The sequence below is a fragment of the Sylvia atricapilla genome, chromosome 17 (genome assembly GCF_009819655.1).
Source record: "Sylvia atricapilla isolate bSylAtr1 chromosome 17, bSylAtr1.pri, whole genome shotgun sequence".
In the NCBI taxonomy this organism is placed as follows: Eukaryota; Metazoa; Chordata; class Aves; order Passeriformes; family Sylviidae; genus Sylvia; species Sylvia atricapilla.
In genome coordinates this window covers 12,678,043-12,704,078 of record NC_089156.1, presented here as the reverse complement: position 1 = coordinate 12,704,078, position 26,036 = coordinate 12,678,043, and the positions used below count along the sequence as shown (strand labels likewise).

Sequence of the window (26,036 nt, the reverse complement as noted above, 5' to 3'; positions counted from 1 at the left end):
AGGAGTCACTGCCAGAGCCAGGGCTGGGAGCTGACTGCTCTGACTGAGCCCCAGCACCATGCCTATTTGTCCTAAAATCGTGGAGCACTTCCAGTGCTTTTCCTCAGGAGAAATTCATCAAAGGAGTAAAACTCAACAACTTAATATTAACAAAATTGATTAATTTTCGCAGTGAATTCGGTGGAATGCTGTTTAATTCCCCAGCCAAGTGTCACAGGGTTCCAAATCTGCCCCTCAACTTCTTGTTGGACAGATGCAAATTTTGAAGTTTAATCAACGCTGAACACTTCTGGTATTTTTAAAGATATACCTGGACCATTCTCCAATAGCCTGGCACAACTCACAAAAACAACTCTAGCAATTCAAGAAGTCTTAGATGTGGGAGTAGATGTCTTGGAAGAGTGCCATGAGTATAAATCAGACCTTAATAATTGACAACACAAAACAAAATGCTAAATCCTGACATTTAGTTAACCATTGAAGCCACTGCTCAAACTGAAGCTGAGGGAGCCTCTCCCTAGAGTGTGTAATTAATTGGAAGAAGAGAAAAACCCAGTGCAACTCTTCCATACTTCAGGCAAACGAAGAAAGAAATCCATTTATAGCTTCACTTTGTTCTTTCATCCTCATTTAATGAGTTGCCTGATTCAATAATCCAGCATTAAATACTATTGTTGAAGGCTGGGTTTTCCCCATTCCCCTCAGAATCTCAGTTACACCCCAATCCTATGTGTCAGTTCTCCTCCTGTTCTTCATCCCATGAAGAACACCAAACCAGTTTTCACTCTGAATTCCAGTTCCATATAAAGAGAATGCAAAAAATACAAATAATTTAAAACCTAGCAAGAAAAAGCCTCCCTTTGCCCACAGAGGAGAAAAGGAGCTGGCTACTGTCAACAGATTCTGTCAGAAAAATTAACTGTACTTCAAACTGATGGTGCCATGTCAGCCTCCCCATCTCCATCTCCAATTGCAGTTCTGTACCTCAAGGGAGTGCATCTCGGAACACGCTCCTAAAGCACAGCTGTGGGTGACTTAAACCACAAAAATAACCCCCCAACTGCCTCCAAAACCCAACTGTGACCCACAGGAGCTGGGGGATGGCAAAGCTTTGGCTGCTGCCAGTGCAAATAGCAGCAAACAGCTGCTGAGTTGTCTGGGAAGGAAGAGACCTGTGTGATGCTGCTTTACACCACAACGACACAGATTCTGAACTTCAGAATTCTGAAAATGACTCCTTTATTTCTGGGCTGTGTCTCCCTTTTATACCATTCCCCACAGCCCAATCTGATTGGTGACACAGAGACAAACCTCTTCACTGCCATTGCTCAGAGCACAGGGACATCAAGGAGAAGTCCCTCCTGGGGAAAGGGATGAATAACAAAGGGACAGCTCCAAAAACATTTCTCCTGGGCACAGAAAATCCCCTGGGGAAGGAATTTCAGAAACCCAGAACACCTCAGGAACGAACCAGGGCCACACCTGTGAGTGGGTGCAGCACTGGGGGTGCATTTTCACACCTGTGGCTCAGGTGGGATGTTGTGCCAACCCTGTGCTGCCCAGGGCCACTTCCCTCAGCTCCCACAGCAGGGAAGGGCAGCAGATAGATGAAGGCTCCGCTCTCATCCCGGTGCTGACAGCTAATGGCTGCTTTAATTTTCACACCAGCCTGCCCTCTGTGCTGCCCCTGTCACTCCAGCGCCTGTCAAACACTTTAGCTGAGAGCACAGCATGGCCCCAGGGGTTCTGATGACAACAGGGAATCTGAATTAATTTGCCCAGCCAGAATGAGAGTTCAAGAGGGGTAAAAGCCTCGGAATCATGAGGTTCACATAGCTGCATTTAGAATATTTAAATGGCCAGCTAGGACAAAGTTTACAAAGTAGAGTTGATGTCCTACAGAACCTGGAGGAAAAGCCTGTAAAAGTTTGTCATTTTCTCCCAACAACAGCTACTTATTGCTGCCTTTGTTGAGCCTGGACTGAGATGTTTATTTACTCTCTGCATTTCTTAGCATAAAATATTCAGAGTTTATCCTAAGCAATGCCACGGTTTGGGTAATGATTGTTTCCCAGGACTGGGATCCGTGCCCTTTGCATTTCTGCTCTCGGAGCAGCCAAATGCTAAGCCATAGAATTGTTTTCTTCCTCTGAAGTAGCAGCTGGTGCCTTGGAAGACACCATAAGCATCTCTGCCGAAATCTGTGTAATTGCACATGTCGGTGTGGTCTGTTCCCAACGAATCCTTCTCCCAGACAAAACACTGTTTTCCTCAAGCTGGCTTTGAAGACTGTGTGCGTTCAAAAATAGCTCCAGGAAGGCACACACATATATTTTGCTATCAACTGTGTACAACGTGTGCTGTATACAGAATATTAATTCCTCAATATGTGATTTTGTGCCGTTGCCTCCCTGGCATCCTTATTGCTATACATGGAACTGGTTTGTGTGCAAATAGAACTCCAAACACAAAGTTTCAGCTTGGCACAAGACTAAGACAATATAGATTTCCACCTGTTGCTTAAAATGCTCTTGTTTTAAGCTGAATCTTTAATATGCAGTGAGTGGCTGTGGTCCTCTGTTCTGATCATATTTTGTCAAGCCAGAAAACTAATTAGCAGAATCTGGTGACCTGGATGTCAGAACCTCTGATATTTCAACAAAGAGTAAAATCCTTAATTCAACAGCAGATGTATTGTAGAGAGATCTGATGTGCTCTCCTGCCCATCCCCAATGACTCATAAAGATGAACTTTCTATGGGGACAAAGAGAATGAGGGGTTTTTGTCCAAAATAACCAGAAATCGTAAGTAGCTCTGATTTATAAGTTTGATGAATTGCAAACAGCTCGATGATAATTCATTATTGCCCCAACTTGGGCATATCAGTCTAGAGATACAAAAGGCAAGATGTTAAACAAGACAACTCTTCCTTGGCCAATAAATCCTCCTGGGACAGGAGTGTCCCTGTCATCACCACGGCACTGCTGAGACACAGCAAGCAGAAACAGAGCAGAGAGATAAAGACAACTCCTCAGTCCCACAGAGACTCCTCAGCTCCCAACTGTAGCCCTGGTTCCAGACCTGAGGTGTTCTGGTTTTCTGAAATTCCTTCCCCAGGGGATTTTCTGTGCCCAGGAGAAATGTTTTTGGAGCTGTCCCTTTGTTATTCATCCCTTTCCCCAGGAGGGACTTCTCCTTGATGTCCCTGTGCTCTGAGCAATGGCAGTGAAGAGGTTTGTCTCTGTGTCACCAATCAGATTGGGCTGTGGGCAATGGTATAAAAGGGAGACACAGCCCAGAAATAAAGGAGTCATTTTCAGCCTTCTGAAATCAGAGTCTGTGTCACTGTAGTACAAAACAGCATCACCCAATAATCCTCCTGTTCAGGAATGTTCCCTGCCATGAAGCTCCTGCCTCTGCCAGGCACCAGGGGAGTCACAATTGCAGGAGCTGTGCCCTGCACTACAGTGTCCAGTCCCTGCCAGCTCCTGGGGACAGCTGAGCACGGGGCTGGCACTGCCCTGGGGCTGCTCACAGCTGGTGGCACTGACTCACTGGCACTCATCAGGTGAGATTGAAAGGACGGACAGGGAGAAGGACTCAGCAAATTAAACACTCACACTCCAAAAGCTTTTTCAGCCCCAGCCTGGCCCCTGCTCTGGGGCAGTCACATCTCCAGGGCTGCCAGCCCTGAACCGTTTCACTGAAGAAAAAGATCACTTGGAAAATAAGAGATCCGGCTTGAAATTAATAGTGCAACAAATCAAGTGACACCAAAGTAAATCCATCATATAAACAAGCAGAGAGGATTTTCACTGCTTCCAGGAAGAGTTTGGCCTCCTGGAGGAAGGTAATTTCTGCCCGAGTGACCACAAAATAAAGCTGTTAGGGAATACAGGGATAGGTACTCAAAAATATGATAGATGGAGGAACAAGATTAGCTCTGCTTTATGTGCAAGTCCATTACGGTTTTGATCACATACTTTAACGGCAAAGCAGCTGCAGAACTTGCAAATTACAAGCTCTGGCTTTGTTTTCAGAGCTGCTGCATAAATAGTTGTATTTAACGACTCCAGGCAGGCGCTTCTTTCTGTAAATTGTCCTAAGAATGTGCTGTGAGTCTGCAGCAAGGGATTGTTCTCAAAAATTCCGTGTCATCTACGCTGGAGAAGCTCAGAATCCCTCCATTCCCCTGGTTGTTTTTTTGCCCGTGGATCCTTGTAGCAGTTTTTGTGCCAGAGTTGGAGATCTCTGTGCCCAGGGCTGTTGGACAAGGTCCTCAGTCACTCATCTGCTTTGTCTGGAAGAAGGAAGAACTCTCTTCAGATTTAATCTATTTCAGCTATTACCTTCCCAGCCTTTGTTACAATGGGGTTTTTTTTCTGCATGTTAGATAAAGCCTGGCTGCCTGCTGCCAGGAAAATTAGGTCTTCTATTGTTTTACCGTTAATTACGGAGAGTTCAAGATAAGGTTTGTGTTCGAAAAAGCAGAGGGCAGGAACGGTTTTGAATTTTTACTTTCATTATAATTAGACAGGAAATTATGAAAAGGTGAAAAATAATTCATTGAAGAGCTTTCCTCCAGCAAGATAACAGGGGAGGCACATTGTGGCACAGATGGAGTTCAGGGGGAATTATTGAACACCATTGTTCTCCGTGTGCCTGTGCTGGGCACGGGGAACCTGCTCCTACTCCATGTGTGGGCAGAAACGGGCAGGGGGAGGCCCCTTAACTCCTAAAAAAAAAAATTAAAATTAGGCTAAATTAGTCCACGGTGTGAGGCATTGAGTGACTGCGGGGATTAACTGGAACTATCAGTCACTTTCTGCGAAACTTGCGAAGCACATGGAATTATGACTAATGGAAGGATGAATTAATTGGGCAGCTGTCTCGCTTTCAGTCACTGAGATAAACATTTGGACTAAGAAGCTGTCCTTAAAATTCCTTCATTTGATGCTGATGGCGGTGTTTACCACCGCCACAAAACTCCAGAGTCTTCAGAATTTTTCCTTCGCGTGGAATTACTGCAGTTCAGGCTTTTAAAGGCACTTTTACAAAGGAGGGCATGAACCTCGCCTGGAGCTTCTGACTAAAGGCTGCCAAAACCCCTCAGGGTCCATTTCCTCCCGCAATAAACCTTCTGGAATCAACTTCTGCCAAGTTTCCACCATCCCTCTCTTTTCAACCCCATGGATTTATTTAGGGTTTGCAGAAAAGGCAGGAGGACACAGGGAGAGGAGCCCTGGAAGAGAGGAGTCCATGGCAGAAGGCCACTGAGGTGAAAATGAGGATTTTGGCCATTCAGAGTCAAGAGAAGCTTTAGAGACCATTTAATGCAAGGGGAGGAGGGGAGAAGGATGAATTTCACTCCTTGTTAGTGGATAAGGAAGAGAGATTCCAAGGGGAACGAGTGATTTACCCACAGTCACACAGGAAATCAGCAAGAGATATGGAAATTAATGCTGAGAAGCGTTTCAGCGCCTTAATCATAAAGCCAATCTTTTCACTCAAATGCCAACAGCATTAAATGTTCCTTTTAAATAATGGAATAAGCATAAGACTTTCATTGACTTCCAGGAATGTTTCCATCAAACTATTTTAGAGGGCAGCCAGTTCCAGGGGAAAGGTTGGTCAGGATTTGGGTTTGTGTCCAAATCCAGGAATCGGGGATTGGGATGAACCAAAGAAAATTCAGATTCCTTTGAGGATCACATGCTAAAAATGCAAGGTCAAAAAAAAAAAAAAAATCTCCTGGTGTGTTTAATTATATTTAGCACTAATTAGGTAGGCTTTGGAAAAGGGAGCTGAAATATTCACTTGTTGGGAAGTTGTTAAACTGTTAGGCTGAGAACGGGGAGGATTCACATCTCTGGCACACAAATAAATCACTTCCTTACCTCTTATCTCTCTGCCCATCTCTGAGCAGCATCAGGTCGCTGCCCAGAGAAACACATTTTGTATAAATACCTAAGAGCCCGGGTGGAAGCCTGTTTTTATTTAATCTAACTTCAATTTGCTGTCTCAACTGAAAATAACGATGTTAAAGCAGTGATCAAAGAATCGTCTCATTAATTGGCTATTAAATCATTAGCTGTTAAACAGAAATAAAAGGTTCAGGATGCAACACTCTATTCTGCCCAAAAGAATAGGAAAATGTCTCCGGTATCAAAGAAACAATGAAGGCAGAATTAACAGTGAAAAGAAGCTTAAGATAAGGCAATTAGATCCAAAATGCCTGACAACTCTCATTAGAGGGTTTAGCACTACAACCTGTATGGAAAAGGCAACAGAAACTCAGAAGCAAAGTCAATATTGACTTTGCCAAAGGGGCTTGTAAAGGGAATATGCATTTTTCTGAAAAAATATAGGCACATAAAGGCTGTGCTAAATTTTAACTCAGCTAATTAATTGTTATGGATTCAATCTTGCAACCAATACATATATTTGCAGTTAAAAAATTATGCCTGAACGGCATTCGATCTCGGTAATTTGTGACTGAAATCACACAAGTATGCTGCAATTTTCACTAAAATAACATTACCCCCAGTTTAGACCGCCAGGATGAGGCAATATCAACTCAACAAACACCACGTTCACACCTCTTGGGTTTGTTGGTTGTGTCAAAATATTTGAGACAGGTACCAGGTCTGGGAGAGAGTCCCAAGCACATTGCCTGCTGTCAGTGATTCGAGACCCAAAAAATTTCCTAAATCAGGCAAATGAAGTTCTGATTTATACCAAGTCACTACCAAAAAAAAACCCAAAAAACTTTACAGTGCAAATCCTGTCTGGTTCAGTCCAGTATTCTCAAAGTACAGCAAGCCCTAGAAACTCAATTAATAAAAATAAAAGTCTCCACACATCATCTTTTGGATCTGGATCTGGTTTTCTGAAGTGCAAACAGAAGACATATCAACAGCAATATGTTGATGATACACAACTCGATGCTTGAGTTTATAATACACGGTTCATTGTTCATGTTTATCAATTGATAAATAATAGTCACAAATCAGATAATAGCTGTATGCTACACAGAGAAAAAATACAAAGAATAGCAACATTTATCAAGGCAGTATTTCCATTTGGCAATTAATTTAGTTATAAAGATATTAATCCATGTTCTTTGGGTAAGGACCTTCAAAGAAATTTGGTTTCCAGAAAAAGAAAATGGGATTTTTTTTTCTTTCCCTATTTATGGGTTCCATATTTTCCCTTAGGTATCAATATTTGATACCTAAGGGAAAATATGGAATCCATAAATAATACCAAAAAACCTCACCCCATACAGAATTCTCTGTAGTCAAGTTTTAAATTCATTCTAAACAAGAGCACCCCCAAACCACATAATAAAACGAATTAATCTATTCAAGATATTCAAAAGCACCTCTTTTATGCCTAAAAATAATAATAATGAGCTAAAAGCTGAAAGCCATGCAATGGTGTCAGAAGTCAGGCAGGCAGAGTGTTGATAAAATCACATTAACACAATTTTCATTGCAGTGTCAGGGAGACAGAACCACTTGAACACAATATTAAAAAAAAAAAAAAAATCCACTAAAACACAGCACAAGGTTGTTTAAAAGCTCCCAGCTCTCATTTGAAGACTTTTTGCAATCTGCTTGTTATTTCCCATTGCTGTCACTCTCCTCCAGATGTTGGTACAGTTCAGGATGTTTAATTATGAGAAACTCTTGGCTGGCGATGCAGGCAGAGCATGAAGGGAGCTTCCTGCCCTCTGTGCCAATAATCTGCATTATTGCTGTGAGGGGATGGACACGGAGCAGCCACAGAGGAGCACAGACCCCTCTGGAAGGAGCTGATTTCCCACCTGTGTGGACTTGATATTTTCTGAGCTTGAGATAAGCTAGATCTCCTCAAAGGAAAATTTTCCACAGTTTTTCATTCTCCCAAAACGACCTTGTATAATGAGTCTTCCTTTCCCATAACAAGAGGTGTTGTTTGCTATTTCTCTTACCCAGCCAATGGGAGAGGTGACAGGCCTATGGACCAATAACGTGTTTTTTTAGCACAGTGTGTAATAAAAGAGCTGAATGAATTGTAAATAAACCTTCTGATTTCTATTGCCTCCTGACTGGGGTCAAGTGTCTTTATTTTGTGTCCTACTGTGACACACCTGGGGAACAGCAGCCATGGCCTTTCCCATCAGCACTCTGTAGCCCTGAGGTGTTTTGCTTTGCTGAAATTATTTTCCCAGGGGATTTTCTGTAAACAAGAGGAGTGCTTTTGGAGCTGTCCCTTTGTTATTCATCCCTTTCCCCAGGAGGGACTTCTCCTTGATGTCCCTGTGCTCTGAGCAATGGCAGTGAAGAGGTTTGTCTCTGTGTCACCAATCAGATTGGGCTGTGGGCAATGGTATAAAAGGGAGACACAGCCCAGAAATAAAGGAGTCATTTTCAGAATTCTGAAGTCAGAGTCTTGTGTCATTGTGGTGTCAAACAGCATCACCATTGGACAGCTCTGGGTCAGCCATGGGACTGTGCTGACCCTGGGACCTCCCTCCTCACCACCACCCTCCACCTGAGCACCTGGGGAACACCTGGGGAAAACAGCTGGAGAGAAACTGTCTTGGGTTATGTAACCAAAAAAATGTTTATTCTGTTTCATCTGTTGAAACCTGGTTGGGGAGATGTTTTTCCTTTATCTGTTGTAATTCCAGGAGGGAGGGAGCGGCTGCATTTCTGATAACAAGCCAGCTGTTAAAACTGGGCGGGGCATTGTTTCTTATCTCTGTTCACCCTCCCAGAGAATATCCTCTGTCAATGGGCCACTAAAGGTCATCACCCCAGTGCCTCCCATTGCCTCCATGGGGATATCTCCTGTTAATGAGCCATTAAAGCTCACCAGTGACATCACACATGACATCATCCCAGTGTTCCTTAACTCTTCTGTGGGGATATTTCCTGTTATTGGATCATTAAAGCTCACATGACACATTACATCATCCCACTGTGAGATGCCCTACCTATGGAGGAGGAGCCAAACCATTTCCACCTGGATAAAAAAGAGCCACAAGTGTCACCAGACATCCAGTGTTCCCACGGGGCTCCCAAAGGAGGACTGGACCCACCTCTGGATCCTCTTCTCTAGAGGACCATCTCTACTTCCAACAGGACCACATCTGCCACTCCAGGAGGGCTGACGTTTGGACTGTTCCCAACACCCTGACCAACAGGGTGTCAGGTGGCATTTCTGACTCTGTCAGTGGTCTTTTGTGCTATTGCATTTATTTTATTTAATTTCTTTTTTTTTTTTTTTTTTTTTTCCTTCCTATTAAATTGCATTTCTGACTCGGAGTGTCTCACTCCAAGTTTTGCTTTCAAACCACTCCAGGAATAAAACACATACAACTGCATTTTGATCATTTTGTGCCGGTGCCTCACCTTTACGACGTCTTCGTCCGCGGATCTGCACTCGGCGGAGTCCGAGACGTCGACCACGGAGCCGTCCTCCTGCACAGCGACCACCTTGACTGGCACAGACACCATCCTGCCCGTGAGGATGGCTGTGTTGAGGATCTCTGTGTCCTGGGGGCACACACAGACACAGGCAGGGCGTTAGAGGACCACGAGAATGTCACTGGGGGTGGTGACAGGGACAGGCACAGGGATGGAGGGACAGGGACAGGCACACATCCTTGGAGCTCCCAGCAATGTTTTAGCAAGTTTCTGAGCCAAGAGTTGCAGCAGGACCACCAAGTCCCAGTTTTGGTAAAAAGAGATAGAGATAGAGATAGAGATAGAGATAGAGACAGATGATATGGAGATACAGAGATACAGATGGTATAGATATAGATAATATAGATAACTGTCAAGTTATGCCCTTTTCTGACCCAGAGATGGGGCTCCTGAGAGGTGTTTTAAAGACTTTTATTCCATTTTCAGCCTCATGAGAAGGGTGAGACAATACAGATGTTACAATTCACACCAGCACAACCAGAAGCCAAACTACTTCCTAATTACAGTCCATGAGAAGTGTTTTTTGGCCCATCAGCATTCCCCACACAATGCTGTAAATGCCTTAAAGCCAAACATCTAAAATCACTCCTCATGGGTCCTCCTACAGTGCAACTTGAATAGTTTTTTTTCTCCAAAATATCTGGTCTATTTGCAAGGCCACACTTTGTTTCCAGCTCCATTTCTCTCTCAGCACTGTCTGTCCCATCCCTTGACCCTTCTCAGTCAGCACACTTTATCTCAGAGTTTGCACACAGGTGCACAGGACTGTGTGAGCCTTCTGCCAGACTTTGGGAATTCTCAAATTCTCAAAACAAATCCATTTCCTTCAATTACCCACCTTTACAACAGCGTTCCTTCCTTCCTGTTCCACCTAACCCTGCTGTGAACTGACTGGTGATTTCCATAAATACATCAGGAGAAAAACTACGCATCCACATAAACTTTTTTTCAGTCTTTCCCCATCAAAATCCCACCTAGAGACGCTTAACCACATTTATCTGCAATCCTGACGAATTCACAGTGCTGGCACTCTAATGACTCCATTAGCACAGCCTTTCTCTGTGTCTCTGTGGCTGCAGGTTGATTAATTACTCCAAATGAGTGGCTACAGAGGCCCCTGGCTGGCATAAGCAGGAGCAGGCTGGAGAGGAGCAGCCTCTGCAGGAGCAGTGCTGCCTGCCAGCCCAAAAGTTGACACACAAGAGGGACAAGGAATGATCTGGGAATTCAAAGGGATCCATTCCAGCCCTCTCCAAAAGCCTACAATAGGAAATACTGCTCTGAATCAATCCCCTTTTTTATTTTTCGACATCCATAGAATTTATTGCTTGCCAGTTTTGAGAGGGGGGGAATTAAAAAAAAAAAAAAAAAAAAAAAAGTTGCTTCGAACTAATCTAACTTTAAATTCCATTATTAGAATTGATGGAAGACGGAATGGATTTCAGTGAAAAGTTTGATGGCAGCTTGCATAGGGAGATATATTCACTATCATTTGCTCTGGCTGCTGGTGAGATTGATAGAGAATAATGGGCATTGACCACGAGCTAAGGACAGCTGGAGAAGACCAATAAATACTTGCAACTAAGATGTATTATTAATCAATATTCAGAACCTGCTGCAAAAAGCGGCCTGAATTAAATGAGCTGCAGCTCCAATAGCAGCAGTGCTACCTCTGAGAGCCCACGAGATGTTTATGGGCAGCCACGGCCCAGAAAAGCATCGAGCACACACTCCAGTTCAATTCTGATCAGAACAGCACCGAAAGGACGTGCTCAGCTTCACACTCAGACTTCAACGTGGGCTTCTTTTAAGAGTCATCCTGAGCAGAGATGCTTTTTGGGAATAACACCTCAGGAAATAAGTGCAGGCTTGGTTCTGTTCTCTGCGAGGCACAAACCAGATGTTTTACACAGTAAATGACTGTCTGGTTTTTTGTTTCTGCTGAATGGGCTCATTTATAACCAGCTGCCAGCCAGGAGAGAGGGGCACTGGCAAAGAGAGAAGTATGTGACAGAAGTGGAAGTGTGAAAAAAAAACCAACCTGAAAATCCTTCACAAAGAGTGAGATTTAAACAGGGCTGAGGAGAAAATGTGCTGCCAGGAGAAAGAAAGCACTTGGGTGCACCTCAGGTGGGAAAAGGTTTTATAAGACACACAAAGAGAAACTGAAGGTAATTCATCCACCAGTCAGAGAAGAGGTAGTTAGATTTCACCACTGCAAATGTCCCACCTCTCCTCAGCCCTCAGACATCAGATATTTGGTGAAGACCTGGTGGTCCTGTGTCAAATGGCTCGTGGAGAGCAGTTCTCCAACAACAGATGGCCTTCTTCAGTGCATCTGGGGAAAATCTGTTTTGGCCAAGGTCACAAAACGAGCACACAACAAATTCCACTCCCAAACTCTCTGTTAACACAGCTGTGAGCTCCTCCAGGTCAGGCAGCAGCAGTTGTGTGCAACCACAGCCTGATCCAAGCATTAAAGGGTTCCCTGGACTTGGGAGGAATTGGCCTGATCTGTTTCTCCTCTGTTTGTTGTGCTGTTTGCTCTGTCACCTGGGCCTTGACCATCCTGTGGGGCAAAGCACAAACGAGCCTCCAGCCTCTTCATCTGCCAAAGCTGCAGTCAGACTTTGATGCACCGAAGGACAAAGCCAAGTTTATAAAGGCATTTGCATTCCTTTCCTAAACTCCCGGTGAAGATGAGCATGAGACAGGAACGAGCACCAGAACTGGCCTGAACTTTCCCTTTTTCCCAGCACACACAGAACCCACCGTGCTAATTAGCTGGTGCAGCCCCACAAACCCTGCACTTCACTGGTAAGCAATTCCACCAGAGAAATCAATATTCCTGATGCCTGCAGTGAGTGTTACACAAATATAATAGGCTGTGTAAAGGCCTTTTTAAGAGCTAGCTATTTATAGACTGCAAAAAATATATTTCCTCTGAGGAAGAAATATGAACTAATTGACTGTCCAGGAGATTCTTTATAAAGAGACTTTTTAGTGCTTCTTCAACAAGTTACAGCATTTCATGTGAATTCTGTACAGCTCGGTTTCCATTTCCATGGTCGGGTTTGCTGCAGGAAAGGAGCTGCTGAACTTCAGCTCCCTGTGCTGGTGATCACTGCCAGCATCTGGAATGCACAGAGGGTCACTGTGCTGATTTATATGGGAAGATCCTTTCCCATGGCACAGTGAAACATCAGCAGCACCACCCAGGGACCACCAGAACATCCCCTGAGAGTTCAGGTCCCTGCTGAAAACCTGGGAATCCTTTCCAATTTCCTTTGTTGAGGTTCTCAGCTGTCAGATCTTGACCAGCTCCTTCAGCCTGGGTGAAAGCTACAAATTCATATCACAGGCTCCATCGCTGAATAACAATAATGTGTGTGTTTATCTGCAGCTCTCTCTGTACCTGAATGCATTAGCACTTCAGCAGAACTCTTCTTAATTACAACTGTAACCTGCTAATAGCATTTCTTTGTTGTCTGAAGGAATCTACTTCTTATGCAGCCCAGGCTAAATTAAAATTTAATACAACATCAGGTCGCAACAGAACTAGGAAGCAAATGACAGCTGTTTAATTAAAACCTAAAGCTGATTAGATGGCACTACTGAGAGAAATACTCAAGAGGAAGAGTCGAAAACTACTGCAACTCAAGGCAGGGATAATGGCTTTATTTAAATATGAATAAAGGCTGCACACAGCCGTAGTAAATGTTTGACAACTGGTGGGTTTGGACAAACGTGGAGGAAAAGTGAATGGGAGATGTGTCAGGAGCCATGAGAGAGCTCTGACTGCAAACTCTGCTGTTCCCTGTGCGTGGAACAGGAGCTGGGATTACTGAGCATGACTCCCATGGACAGGCATGAATCAACTGAGGAACTCCAGGCACAGAATTCACAGGAATTTAAACTTTAAACAGCACCACAGTGATCTAAATGCTCCTCAGGCAGGTGACTCCATGGCAGCTCACCCAGCTCCCTTCAGCTGCCACCACGCAGCACTTTCACCGGATGGATGCCAAGGGAGAAGCAGCCAGGGCACCACCCTAAATCCTCCATCTGGTTCCCCGTTCACCTCCACACCAAGAACCCTAACCCTAACCCTAATCCCTAACCATAACCCCTAACCCTAACCCTAACCCCTAACCCTAAACCCCTAAGCCTAATCCTAACCCCAAATCCTAACCCATAACCTCTAACCCTAACCTCTAACCCTTACCCTAGCCCCTAACCCTAAAACTACACAATTTTTCCACTCTGTGATACACCACACTACTCTCTTCACACCTTTGTGACTTGTAACTCTTCTCTCAATGTCAGAAGTCTTTTTCCCACGGACTGAGATCAAAGCCTGTGTGTCCCTGAGCTCTGTGCCAGGCAATCCCCCTGGATACCTCCACACCTCCTATCCAGGATTCAAACCCTCCAGTTTAGGTCCAGTCCTCTCTACCGAGGTCTGAGACCTTCCAGGGTGTCCAGAGGAATGCCCTGGACTCCAGCAGATCCCGGTGCCTGATCCCCTGTGGAGCAGCCAGCACCCTTCCCACCCAGCCTGGCAGGTCCTGCACTCCCTCCGACAGGGATCATCCCTGTGATTAATGCACCAGCTGCCCGCGTTTTTCTAGAGGTTAACAAAACATGCTACAGTACACTAAACCCAATAAACACTCACTTGTAAATCAGGAGGGAGACCTAAAGCCAAGTCTATTCCACTGACAAATGCTACAGTTAAATGCCTTTTGGCATTTAGCTGAAATGACTGTCTTTAGTGAGGAAGGCAGAGAGCTGGAACATTTGTCTGTAGAATTGCATCCCTTCATTATTATTTCTCTCCCCAGAGTGCAGCTCTACGAAAATACATTTGTAATATTAGAAGGAGTCTTTTAGGAAGCAGTTCTTCTGCCTGGAAACGGCGTCTCTTAAAAAATGGAAATTACAGGGCAGATTGTGACGTGTGGGCTGGGCCAGAGGAGGGTTTTTTTGTTTGATAAATTATTCACCACCTTTTGCTTCAGATCAAAGAGCAAGGCAATATAAATCCATTAAGCAAGCTTAATATATAAATTAGATGCTTTGCTGAAATTATTATAATCCACAGCAGTTCTGTAGTTTTCCCCCCTCGTGGCTGAATGCTATTTTAGGTTTCCAACCCACATTAATGAAGCCTGGGTGTGAGAAAACCCCATTGTCCACCATTATATCAGGTAAGATAGAGAATTCTGTCACCCAAAGGTGAGAGCAAACAACCGGGATTATGTGTTTAAGGAAGGTTAGAAAACATAAACAACCTTGGAAAGAGATGACATTCTTTGACCTTTTTTCTCCTTTCCTTTCCTTTCCTTTCCTTTCCTTTCCTTTCCTTTCCTTTCCTTTCCTTTCCTTTCCTTTCCTTTCCCCTTAACAAAGGGCTGAACCTGAAGCATTCCCTTACTCTGCACACATCATCTCACTGCAGCCACTTGTGGAATCAGCTAATTACCAAATTCTCAGCTGTCAGCAGGAGTCCCCCTGCCCTGCTCATACCTGTGCTACTGAAGGGTCATTCCCATCTCCTCCAGCATTCCCCTGCTCTGGCAGATTCCTCATCCCAACCTTTTTTCCTGGAATATCACTGCTGGGAGGGGTCAGTCCTGACAGATGGACAGTCACAAACACTGCAGCCTCTTGTGTCCGAGCTAAAGGTCATCCTCCATCTCCTCTGTTTGCCTGCACAGAGGTTTTATCTCCTCTGGGGATCCCCAAGGAAGGTGCAGGTGTTCTGCAGCAGGAATTAATGCAGGTTGAACCGGGCACAGAGGCTCCTAATCACTGCTTCTCAGTGAACAATGTAAGCAGCAGCCATTAGCCTAATTGAATATTATTCTAGATGTGGATCAGCGCTGCAAAAACAATTTGCTTTAGCTCAGAAAGGCACGATCCAGAGACTCCAAAGTAGGGGCTCGTTTCAGAACTTGTCTTTTTGCCATGGAGACACTGAAGGAAGCTCTGATCTCAGCAGAGTGTACCTGGCTCCCACAGCCAGCGGGAGGGGTAATTCTCTCTTGGAGTTCATGGAAACTAAAGCTGAGATTTTCTCCATTTCATGGTTTTTACAAAGGAAATTCAGCTCGTTTTGAGGTTTATGTAGGATGAATAAGCAAAAACCTGCTGCTGAAGGTGAAAGCTGATTAGACACACAGAGGCTGTCATTTCTGTGACCTGAGGCAGTTTTGGGGTTTTTTTTTTCATAACTCAGAACTGATCTGCCCCCATTAAGCAAAGGTTCAGAACACAGCCTGGTGCACTTGGCAGAAGTAATTGCAACCTGTCAGGCAGACTCCACTGTGCCTTCTGCACGAGCAAAAACCCTTTCCTGAGCCTGGGCTCAGGTTATTTCTCCTCAGCACATCCTGTCCAAACCTGCTCTGTGACACCATCACCTGAGGCTGGGGAGCTGGGGAACAACGATTGTGTACCTGAGTTTAGATGTCTGCAGAGAGGACGGACAGCAAGAACTCCTGACTCATGTTCCAGGACATTTTAGCCAAGAAACACAGGCTTAAACTCAGCCTAAAAGTCTGGTGAGCTCCTCCAGTCATTCACAGGGGAATTTATGCTGTATTCAGAAATTTGTGCAGGATCTGAATGTTCTCCTGACACGCTCAAGCCAGTCCTTCTCAACAGCAAGAGATTTTAAAGCATATTTAGAGTTTCACAGTTCATTTAAAGATATTGCTTTTTTCTCATTTTGTTCCAGGAAAACATAATCATGTTCTGACTTAATAAAATTGTGGCTCCCCTCTGACTGAAATCAAACAATATCCCCCTGCAAGTGGACACAAAATGGGCAGAGCTCTTCCCTCGAGAGTAGGGAGTGTACAAACTGACACACTAATCATTGTTTTCACGTGGCCAGGAAATAATTAATCTGAATATTCCTCAAAGGCTTTGTCCTCTCCACCAAGAAGCCTGAAGAGGCCATGCCTTGCCATGGAGCATAATCATCAGATCCACTTGACTGCCATCAGTAGTCAAAGATACAATTTTCTGCCCCTGTATGTTTGTCCCACAGGTTTGATGATATTTAACAATATCGGGGATGGCCATTTTGAAAATATTCCTTCAGGTATTTCTCTGACTCTCTTCCTACTCTTGACAATTCTTGGGTTGGAGGGAGGGTTTTCTAGAGGGAATTCTCTGCCACTGGTGCACTGGGAGAGAGCTGGCAACTCGGTGGCTTGAAAAGGGCTTCAGTTTCACAAGTGCACAACTGCAGGGAACATGAGGCTGTGGATCACGTCAGTTCAGCGCCGCAATCTGTGTGCTCATCTTCCTCCACCAGCCCTACCTGGGCACCAATCCATGTCCTTCTGTAAGAACAGCTGTTTAATGCTGTAGAAGGACGCACAAATTAATTACAGCTTGTCTACACCACGTCCCAACGTGCTGCAGTTGAGTGGGGTTGGTTTTTCCCTGCTTTGGACACGGGGACTCGCTGCCTTCGGCCATTCACGGTGGCTGTGGCTCAGGAAAATCCATTTATGAGCAGGAGAAGACCCATGGGAAAGCAGCTACAACGTGGTGCAAAACCCTCTGGGATCTCCAGACAGGACACAGCGGTCAGCCTTCACTGGGCAGGGGCTCAGGAGAAGTGGGGTTTGTGAGGTTTGTGTCTTCCCCCTCAGCACGGGTCAAACACTGGTGTAAGTCCTGGCCAGAGCAGGAGGAACATTAATGACATTTAAAAAGTGCATTATGGAGTTTAAACTGGAATAGAGGTCTGTGAGATGCTCACATTCATTGTCCTGCAAAAGGAGGTTTTCATTTTCTGAGGAACACGGGTCTGGCAGGAAGGACCCGTGCCTTACCCAAAGAATTACAATTTTTCATTCTCGAAGACACCCTGTCTTATCTGTCAGGACCAGACTGCTGTACTTGCTTCTGTCGCCTCTTTAGCCAATTTCACGCTTTTCCTTGGGCTCCTTTTGGATGTGAAGTGCCACTCCTCCCTGCAGGACTGGCTCCTGGGAGTGCTCTCCTCTCCCCAGAGCCTGCAGGGACTGATTCATCCTCCACCACTCCACGGCCAGGACAGCAGCACGGATATTTTGGAAGGTTTCTCTCCCTCCATTGCCTATTGAAGGGCTCAGATGTCTCTTTATACTTGAAGTCAAGAGCTAAGGGAGAGAATTTCTATCCCTCCACGCTTTCAAAACTATGAGCAGTCAGTACCTACACACAGCTGTTGGTTCCTTCACTGCTGGGAGTTAAAATCATTTTTAAACCCCTGAATGACCCACGCAGACTCACACGATGCACCTTTGCTCTGCTTCACTTAGTGAAGTTCCCTACTGCTTTATGGGATGCAGGGAAAATAAAAACAACAACCTGCAGCCGATGCAGGATCAGCCTTTTTCTGTCCTCCCACCCAGAGCCTCCTGCTGCTCTGTTCCCTGATTTTTGGGAGCATCCCTGCACTGCTCACCCCTGCACTGCCACTCCACCCAGATTCAGTGCTGCCTTTGAAACCCTCAGCCCTGAGCCTCTGCTGGAGCAAACACTGAGGAACATCTCACCTGGCTGTGCTTGGCACTGCTTTTGGTTTGGAGAAAAAAAATCAGTTTCCTGACAAAAAAAAAAAAAAAAAAGTGTAAAGAAGACAGCTTGGAGAATATTTTTCTTTTGGGGGAAAAAAACCCTGAAATTAAAAAATGGGATTTTTTTTTTTTTTTTCAAATCAGAGCATTGATTTATTTGAGGTGAGTTTTGGAGAGTTTTCTGACTGATCTAAGAACTACTGGAGGATTTTCGCTTCCTTCCTCTGCCTCTTCTTGGCTTGAGTTTTGTTCTCCGCTTTAATTTGTGAGTCTGCTCACCTTGTGTGACGTTCCACCTTGTTCTGACGTGCCCCCGTGTCTGATCATTTCTTTTCCTGCTCAACTTCTACAAAGAACAACCTGTTTTTTTTTATTCAAGTTCAGAACAAAATCCCTTTTTTGTTTTCATGATTGAATTTCTCAAGGAAACTCTTGTGCAGTGTATTTATTTCCTGCAGACTGGGACAATATCATCTGTGTTTCAAAAGCTGGGCTGCTGCTGTCAGAACATCAGTATTTTTCCAGAGTCCATCAGCTTTTAGGAAACACAGTCCCTCAGATGAAAAAATGTGTTAAGAATCAGCGAGAAGGTAATAAAATAAAAAAAAGAAACTGACTGGAGGTAGTAACTATAACAAAGACCAAGTGTCCACACAAATGTAAAACTGCTGTGAAATCAGCATCAAACTATTGAATTTTTCATCTTTTCCCATCTCTCTTCCATCTGTTCTAAGAATTAGATATAGAATGATTTATTTAAACTGATGCTTCTAGTCTTCCCACAATACCTCTAAACCAGTTCTCAGCTCTGCCAAAGACAACAGGACAGTTATTTTCATTATCCATCTAAAATAACTGAGGCAGAGGAAATCCCACCAGGCCAGTGACAGATGAGGAAAACAATTCCATATTCCCCAGCCCCAGCTCCATGCCTGTTCTCTGGTTACACTCAGACTTGCTGTCTTCAGGCTGTTGGTTCTCTTATTAATGAAATAATATTAATAAAATAAATTAAAGAGTGATTTCCACACCTTTCCTGCTAAGTGGCCTTTTTCCATAACGAGTAAATGGGGATTTTATTGGCTGGTTCACTGAAATTCAACTGTGCAGCAAAACAAATATCAGCCACTGCAAGGAAACACAGGGGGCTCCAAATGCAGCCAGAGATGAAAGGAAAGGAAGAAACACAGGATTATTTGGCACCTGCCTTAAGTGGGAAATGATGATGGCACGTGAGTTCATGATGCAGCTGCAGGAGTTCAAGGGGAAAAATCACAGAATATCTCTTCATATGAAATTATTCCAAAATGTTCCACTTGGAGGGGGCTCCCAGTGTCACCTCACAGGTGGTTTGGGATGGGGCAAAGGGGACGACATCAGCGTTTCTCAGGAATAGAAAGTGGCAGCATTATTGGTTTTCAACAGGAGCGTTCTGGAAACAGACAAAGGTCTTCCACTTATTATTGTCTAAAGGCAAATAAACGGCAAAATCACAGCACATTGCCTTGGCAAAGGGCTATAACACTGGTCACTTGTTCTTACAGCTCGGTCCAAACTCAGACCAGGCTGGCATCCCAAGGCAGTTTTAATTTTTTGTAAATGATGTGAAAGAGTGGCTGACTTGGATTTCCAACAACAGACACTGAAGGACAGAAGGAAAGTGAAAAAAGGCTTCTGTCTTTGCTTCCAAAGTATTGTCTTCACCATTAGCCTTTAGAAGTCGTGAAGACATGATTTCAATTCAAACCTCCCAATCTGTTTCTTCAGAACCTGTTCCATTGTGAGAAATGGGATTTCCCAGCAAGATAAACTGGGTACAGCAAAGAGGTAAAAGAGAATTACCCAATTGGTGCTGAAGGACTCACTACAAGAACTGAGTGAAGGAAAGCCTCTCCCATTTCCCTAATGTGAGACACGAAAATGCCCACCCTGAGCTGCAGAAAGAGATCAGATCAGCCCTGCTGGACTCTTCAAATAAAAGGAATATTTGCTATTCTCCTCCATTAAGGAAATTTATCTCCCTTAAAATTGGCTGCCTTAACCATTCATTCTTTGCTTTCCCTGTAAAACTTGGCAGGTTTTCAGATGATAAGACATTTATCCCTTCTTTTGCACCACCAATTTCGAGCTGTTGACTGCTGTAGGGTGGGAGGAAGGGCAGGTCTGAGGCCACATCACTCCTGTCCTGCAGCTGATGGGGTGCCCTCACTGCACCCTGCTCCTGCTAAATGGACAGATGAGCGCAGGGGAAAAGGCTTTTTTTTTTTTTTTTTTTTTTTTTTTTTTTTTTTTTTTTTTTTTTTTTTCAGAAAAAAACACAGGCTGAAGGAAACATTTACTGCTCTGGCATTTTGACCACGTAGTTTTAGCAAAGAATTGACAAAGGTGGAAAAAGAGCTGCACTTAAAAGCCTCGGTAAACCTGACATGAAATTCCTGCTGCAAAGTGCTTTTTGGTTGGGAGCAAACCTGCACAATTACCAGGCAGGAAAGAGGAAGCTCTCCTCACCTGCTGAGACAGTTTAACACCTGGCCAGAGTGTTCTGGGCCACCTGTAAATGTATCAATCTCTGAGGGTCCAGCCCTTGAAGATTGGCTTGAAATAATTTTGGCCAGACTGTTCTTCAGAGGTGTTTTATAAAGCAAAACATTTAATAAATGAATATAGCCCTGGTTCCAGACCTTAGGCGTTTTGGTTTTCTGAAATTCCTTCCCCAGGGGATTTTCTGTGCCCAGGAGAAATGTTTTTGGAGCTGTCCCTTTGTTATTCATCCCTTTCCCCAGGAGGGACTTCTCCTTGATGTCCCTGTGCTCTGAGCAATGGCAGTGAAGAGGTTTGTCTCTGTGTCACCAATCAGATTGGGCTGTGGGGAATGGTATAAAAGGGAGACACAGCCCAGAAATAAAGGAGCCATTTTCAGCCCTCTGGATCTCAGAGTCTGTGTCGTTGTGGTGTAAAATGTTACAGCATCAAATGAAAAATAACAAAATGTTACAGAAAACAAAAAATCCACTCACAAGTGTCTGATAAAACTAGAAACACTCCAAAAAGCTTCTTCATTCCTTCGTGCTCCTTCCTAAATCCCGAATGTTTCAGGAGGGACGCTTTGCCCTGCTGCCAACAGGGAGAGGTGCAGGATTTGGACAGTGACAAGGTCCAACAGGCTCTTCTCTCTTGGCCCTGAGACAGTTACAGTGAGAAGGGCACAGAACACTCCAGGTAAAGTTCTTAAAATGTCTAAAGGTGAACTGAAACTCCTTCCTCATACAGAGATGCCCACTCGGGGCTGGGGGATGTTTTACTACAACCTGCCACTTCTTGGCACTTTGGTTCTTCCCTTCTTTTTCCCCACCTTGGAATATTTAGTCACATCCTCCCCTCCCGGGGATATTTCACCTCCTCAGTGCTCAGCACAGATGTGGGGCAGTAATTTCTTACATTTCAAAGTGTTCCTCCAAAAAGGGAGGCTCCTACCTAAACCAAATTAAACATGGTAATTAGCGTATCTCATTTAAACTACTGCGTTTTCAATTCTTCCAGGAGTTCATGTGGCAACGGATAAACTGGACCTTGAAACTAAAATCATGTTTCTGTATGTCTTTGTTCCGTTGTTGCCACGCAAGAATTTTCCAAAAGCCCAGGAATTACTGCCAGAAGAAATACTCCTCTAACAAAAAGCAAAACAAGGTAATCAAACATTTCCCTCTGCATTCTCTTGTGTTATTTCCAGTTTGTTTTCATATGATACAAAGTGGTCAGCCAGGGCCAAGCTTCTGAAGTCACAGCAACTACATCAAACACACCTTTCTGTTTGTATTTAGGTTTTTTGTCAAATGACACTGAAATTCAGCTGCCTGCCCACCAATTGCACTCTCTCAAATGTGGCCCTTCAATGCTGGTTCTCCTCCTCTTGCTAAATGAAGGCACTTGTGCGAGTTGGTGTTGATTTAGATTGGGATTTTTCTCCCAGCAGCGTTGCAATTAATTTTGGTACACAGAATCCAATGCAATCTGACAAAAGCTATTATGGAGAACAACCTGGAATAAAACTGCAAACTGCATTTCTTCCTAAAGACAGGCTGTGACAGGGGTGGGGGAGAAGATGAGGGTCCCTGCTCAGGAAATGTTGGGCTAAGGAACAGGAAGAGCCTGGGAGATGCTGAGAAGGAGCATCTCTGAGGCAGCCAGGGCTGGCAGCAGCTCCCTTCTCTGCATTTCTGCTTTGGTTTTGTTTGCTTTTTTATCCTTTCCTGGCCAAGAATCTCCAAAGCAGAGTTTCAGTGTAAAAAAGCCTCTCTCCAGCACTCACTGCAATCCAGTCTGGAGGGGAATAAATGTATATTCTGGGAAAATCAGGGCAGAGGAGAAGACTTCAGACTCTGTTCAGCATAGCTGAATTTCACCAACTTTGGTGATAGCTCTTCCCACTTATTCTCCATGGTCTCCTGGGGTGAACAAAGCCAGAAACCCTGCATTTGACTGAAGAAACAGTGACATGAAAGGTGGATATATAAAGATTTTGCTATTTTTACATGTGCAGTGATATTTAGAAAGGTTGGGAAGGATGTTTAGATCTTATTTATTTCTGGTCAAATGGATTGCCAGAGGAGTTTTCTGACAGTGCCTGTTTATGGTTCTATGACAGTGAATATGCAGAAAACGTGCAAGGTCCTGGGATTTCATTCACAAAATGCTGCAAAAGGAATTCAGCTGAGGTGGGAGCTGCAGCCTTCTCGTGTGTGTGTGTGATTTTCAGAGCACAGCAGCCCTGAGAACACCCCCCTCTCCAGGGCACAGTCTAACTGCAGATTCTTTGAGCATGACAACAATCTGTGTTAATTTTCCATCTCGTCCTCACCTCTGCAGGAAGGGGGGAAATGTGTGACTTCAGCTGCTCCAAGGGAAGCCCCCATTTATCCCTCCAAGAGCCAGTGTCACTTCACAGGGAGTTTTTCACTCCAAGTGTTCTGACAGGCGTTTCACTGCTGACTGAAACTTTATACTCAACATTTTGTTCACGTGCCCACGAGGAACAGCACAAACACGATTATAACACCGAGAAGGAATCCACAATGATTAATTGAGTAGATTAACCTCTGAAGCACTCGGACAGCTGTTTCAACATGCTGTGGTTGAGGGCAATATGCTGAAACAGCTGTTCTGACACAGAAGGTAAAATTGTCCGCTTTGTTTTGCAATGTGAACACTCAAGGCCTGTTTTGTGTCTTAGTGACTTTAACCCACACCTGGAGCCTTGCCAGGGCTCTGTATAACTTGCACACATCCCCTTCTTTTTCCACCTTGTTAGCAGCTTCTCCAATGTCGACCCATTTGCTCAGCAGTAGGCTCAGCAGCAGAGTCAAGTGGCTTTCTGTCATCTTCACACGGGATCTGCTCCCTGCAGCAGGATCCTCACCGAGTGCATGAATGAATTGGATCAGGGTTTTTTTTTGCACGTGGTTTTACAACAGCACATTTAAGTGTTCCTTAAGTGAAAAGCGTGTCCTGGTTCATGGAGCTTTTCTCTCTCCTTGTTTCCAAGGCAACTCCATACACAGACACATGCAAACACACGTGCGTGCTATTAATATTCCATTCTGGATGGGGAAAATATCTTCATTTATCAATGAAACATTCAACAGCTTCTGTAGGAGTGAGAAGACTCAGACAAACTCCTCACAGAGGAATTCACAGCAGGAAAACATTCAAGAAATTCTTCCCTTTCATTGTAGTCTTAGACCACAGGTTTTGGAAAGTTTTGACATCGAGATCTCTTCCAGGCAAATAAACACAGAGCCCTGAGCCCACCTTGCCATGTCCTTGGGCTACAGCAAAGCTCTTCCAAAGAGAAGGAAATTACCTGGGAGCTTGGTGAGCACATTCACAGCCCTGGGTTCCCTCCTGGGGAGAAGAAGCTGACAAAAGTGGTGGCACTTTGTGCTTCAGGAGAGGTTCTGCAGCCTGAGCAGAGCCCAGACCTGACACTTGGCACCGGAGCACGGCTCAACCTGTTCCACGCTTCCCAATGAAACTCATTCCAAACAAGCGAGGTCTGGGCACAGAAACGATTTGTCATGCTCAGCACTCCGTGCTAAATCACATTTATACCCTCTAATTCTCAATTGTAATCCTCTTTGGGATTCACTTAATTGTTCTGCTTTTAAGAGCTGGGGGTCAGGTGCAGGCAGAGTGCTGAGTGGAAGCTGCACAGGCTGTGTCTGCCTGAGTCTGCTGCTCATCTGAGAGGGGAGATGTGACTAAGGAAGGAGGCAGCTGGAAATGGCAAGAGGAGCTTTCAAAGGAAGCACTTTGAACCGCTGTTGGTTCGTTGTTGTTTCCATCCATCCGATTTTTTCCCCTGGCATGGGAGAGGCCTGATGATGGCTGTCACTGCCTGGGAGGGTGGATTTGTCATTCCCACGCTGCTTTGTGGGGTTTCAGAGCAATCAGATTTGGAACCAGGGTTGGCTCTTGGCTGTCTAAATACCCCAACAGAATGTGGTCTATCCTTAGGGGTCAAGTGCCCTGTCCAAACTAAAACCCTCTAGCCCAGACCACCTCAGGGTATTTGCAATAATGCCAGAGCCCCTGGCAATGCAAGCTCAGGGCAAGGCAAGTTCGTAGTCAGATCTCCTTATCCCAGGTATGGATTTGAAGGGACATAAATGTGATTTACCTCCAGGCTTAAGAGGCAGCACTTGTGCTGAAATGGGACGCTGCTTATACTGAATTCAGTTCAGTTTGGGGGCTGATTTAGAAACAGCTGCCTGTGATTTATGGTGTAGGGAATGCAGCAGAATTCCATTAACATCAGCAGAACACCTTTGCATTTCTCTGGGGAACCTGGACCTCTTCTCCATATGTGATGTTCCTTCTCCTTCACATAAGTATTTGAAGCTGTGCTTTACACAGCTCCACTCTGGCAAAGAGATTTGGGGTTTTTATGTCACCTCTTGTTTGCAAATAAATTTTTAAAAAGAGGAAAATCTTCAGGGGACGTTATGAGAAATCCCTGACTTCAATGGGAACTCCAAAATCTTGCACTAAACCCCACAGTTTATGAGCCCAATTCCCTCAATTCATGCGTTCCCTAACTTTTCAACATTGCTCCTATTAACTTGCACACCGTGTAGCCTTAATGATTTTAGGTTACATTTATACTACCTGCTTCTATTTAGAAATGGTTTATAAGGGAGACTAATCAATATTTAATAGACATTTTAAGTGTGCAGCAGACACGAGCAGCATGTGTTAGAGAAGGTCAAAGGCACATCGACAGCAGGGTTAGAAACACCTCTGAGCTCTGACTTGCAAACAATCCCCTGGGCCAACAGGATTCTGGAACAACATTAATAGCAATTATCCAGTTAGGAACAGTTCCATTAATAACTGAGCCTTTGTAAACTATTTTTAATGTAATGCAATTACACAGGGAAGCAAGTGGGTGAGGTGACTTACTCCATGACAAGCATTTAGGAGAAATCTGTGGGTTAGGGTTGAAATGCCACTTTTTTTTGCCCCCATGTTAATCCTGCAACATTCCCATTGCAAACACCATCACAGTGTTATCTTGGCACTGGGGCATTTTATCACACATCCTTAGGGTTAAACTCTGCTTTAAGACACACAAATTGAAGTTTCCCAAGAGCCTGGAGCTGCTTGCTGCGTGTCTGTGTGCGTGTGTAGGAAGCCACAACTTCACCTTCTTATTTACAGAACCATTAATTAAATTACTGCCATTAAATATCAAATCAAATTGCATTAAGACAACGTTAAGCACACAGGAAGTCAGAATCAGGGCTCTCATTAGGGTTAATGGCAGCTGGATGTGGATGGGTTTTAATGAACCCTCTGGAAGGCAGATCCCAAAGGATGCAGCTGACAGCCACAAACCCAACACTTTATGCAAATATTCTCTCACAATGTCCTAGTTTTTGCACCATTTCCAATTGTTTGTGTGGGTTTTCCAGCTATTTTC

The 26,036-nt window shown here is 44.4% G+C and overlaps 1 protein-coding gene across 1 annotated transcript in view; it reads right to left on the bottom strand.

Annotated features, from left to right (window-relative positions):
- Positions 1-26,036, bottom strand: part of LOC136369100 (transmembrane protein 132B-like) — a 231,911-nt gene that overhangs the window by 34,962 nt on the left and 170,913 nt on the right. Inside the window, exon 5 of the mRNA XM_066331749.1 lies at positions 9,402-9,545. Within this exon, the coding sequence (XP_066187846.1) occupies positions 9,402-9,545 (144 nt within the window). The remainder of the gene's footprint in view (positions 1-9,401; positions 9,546-26,036) is intronic.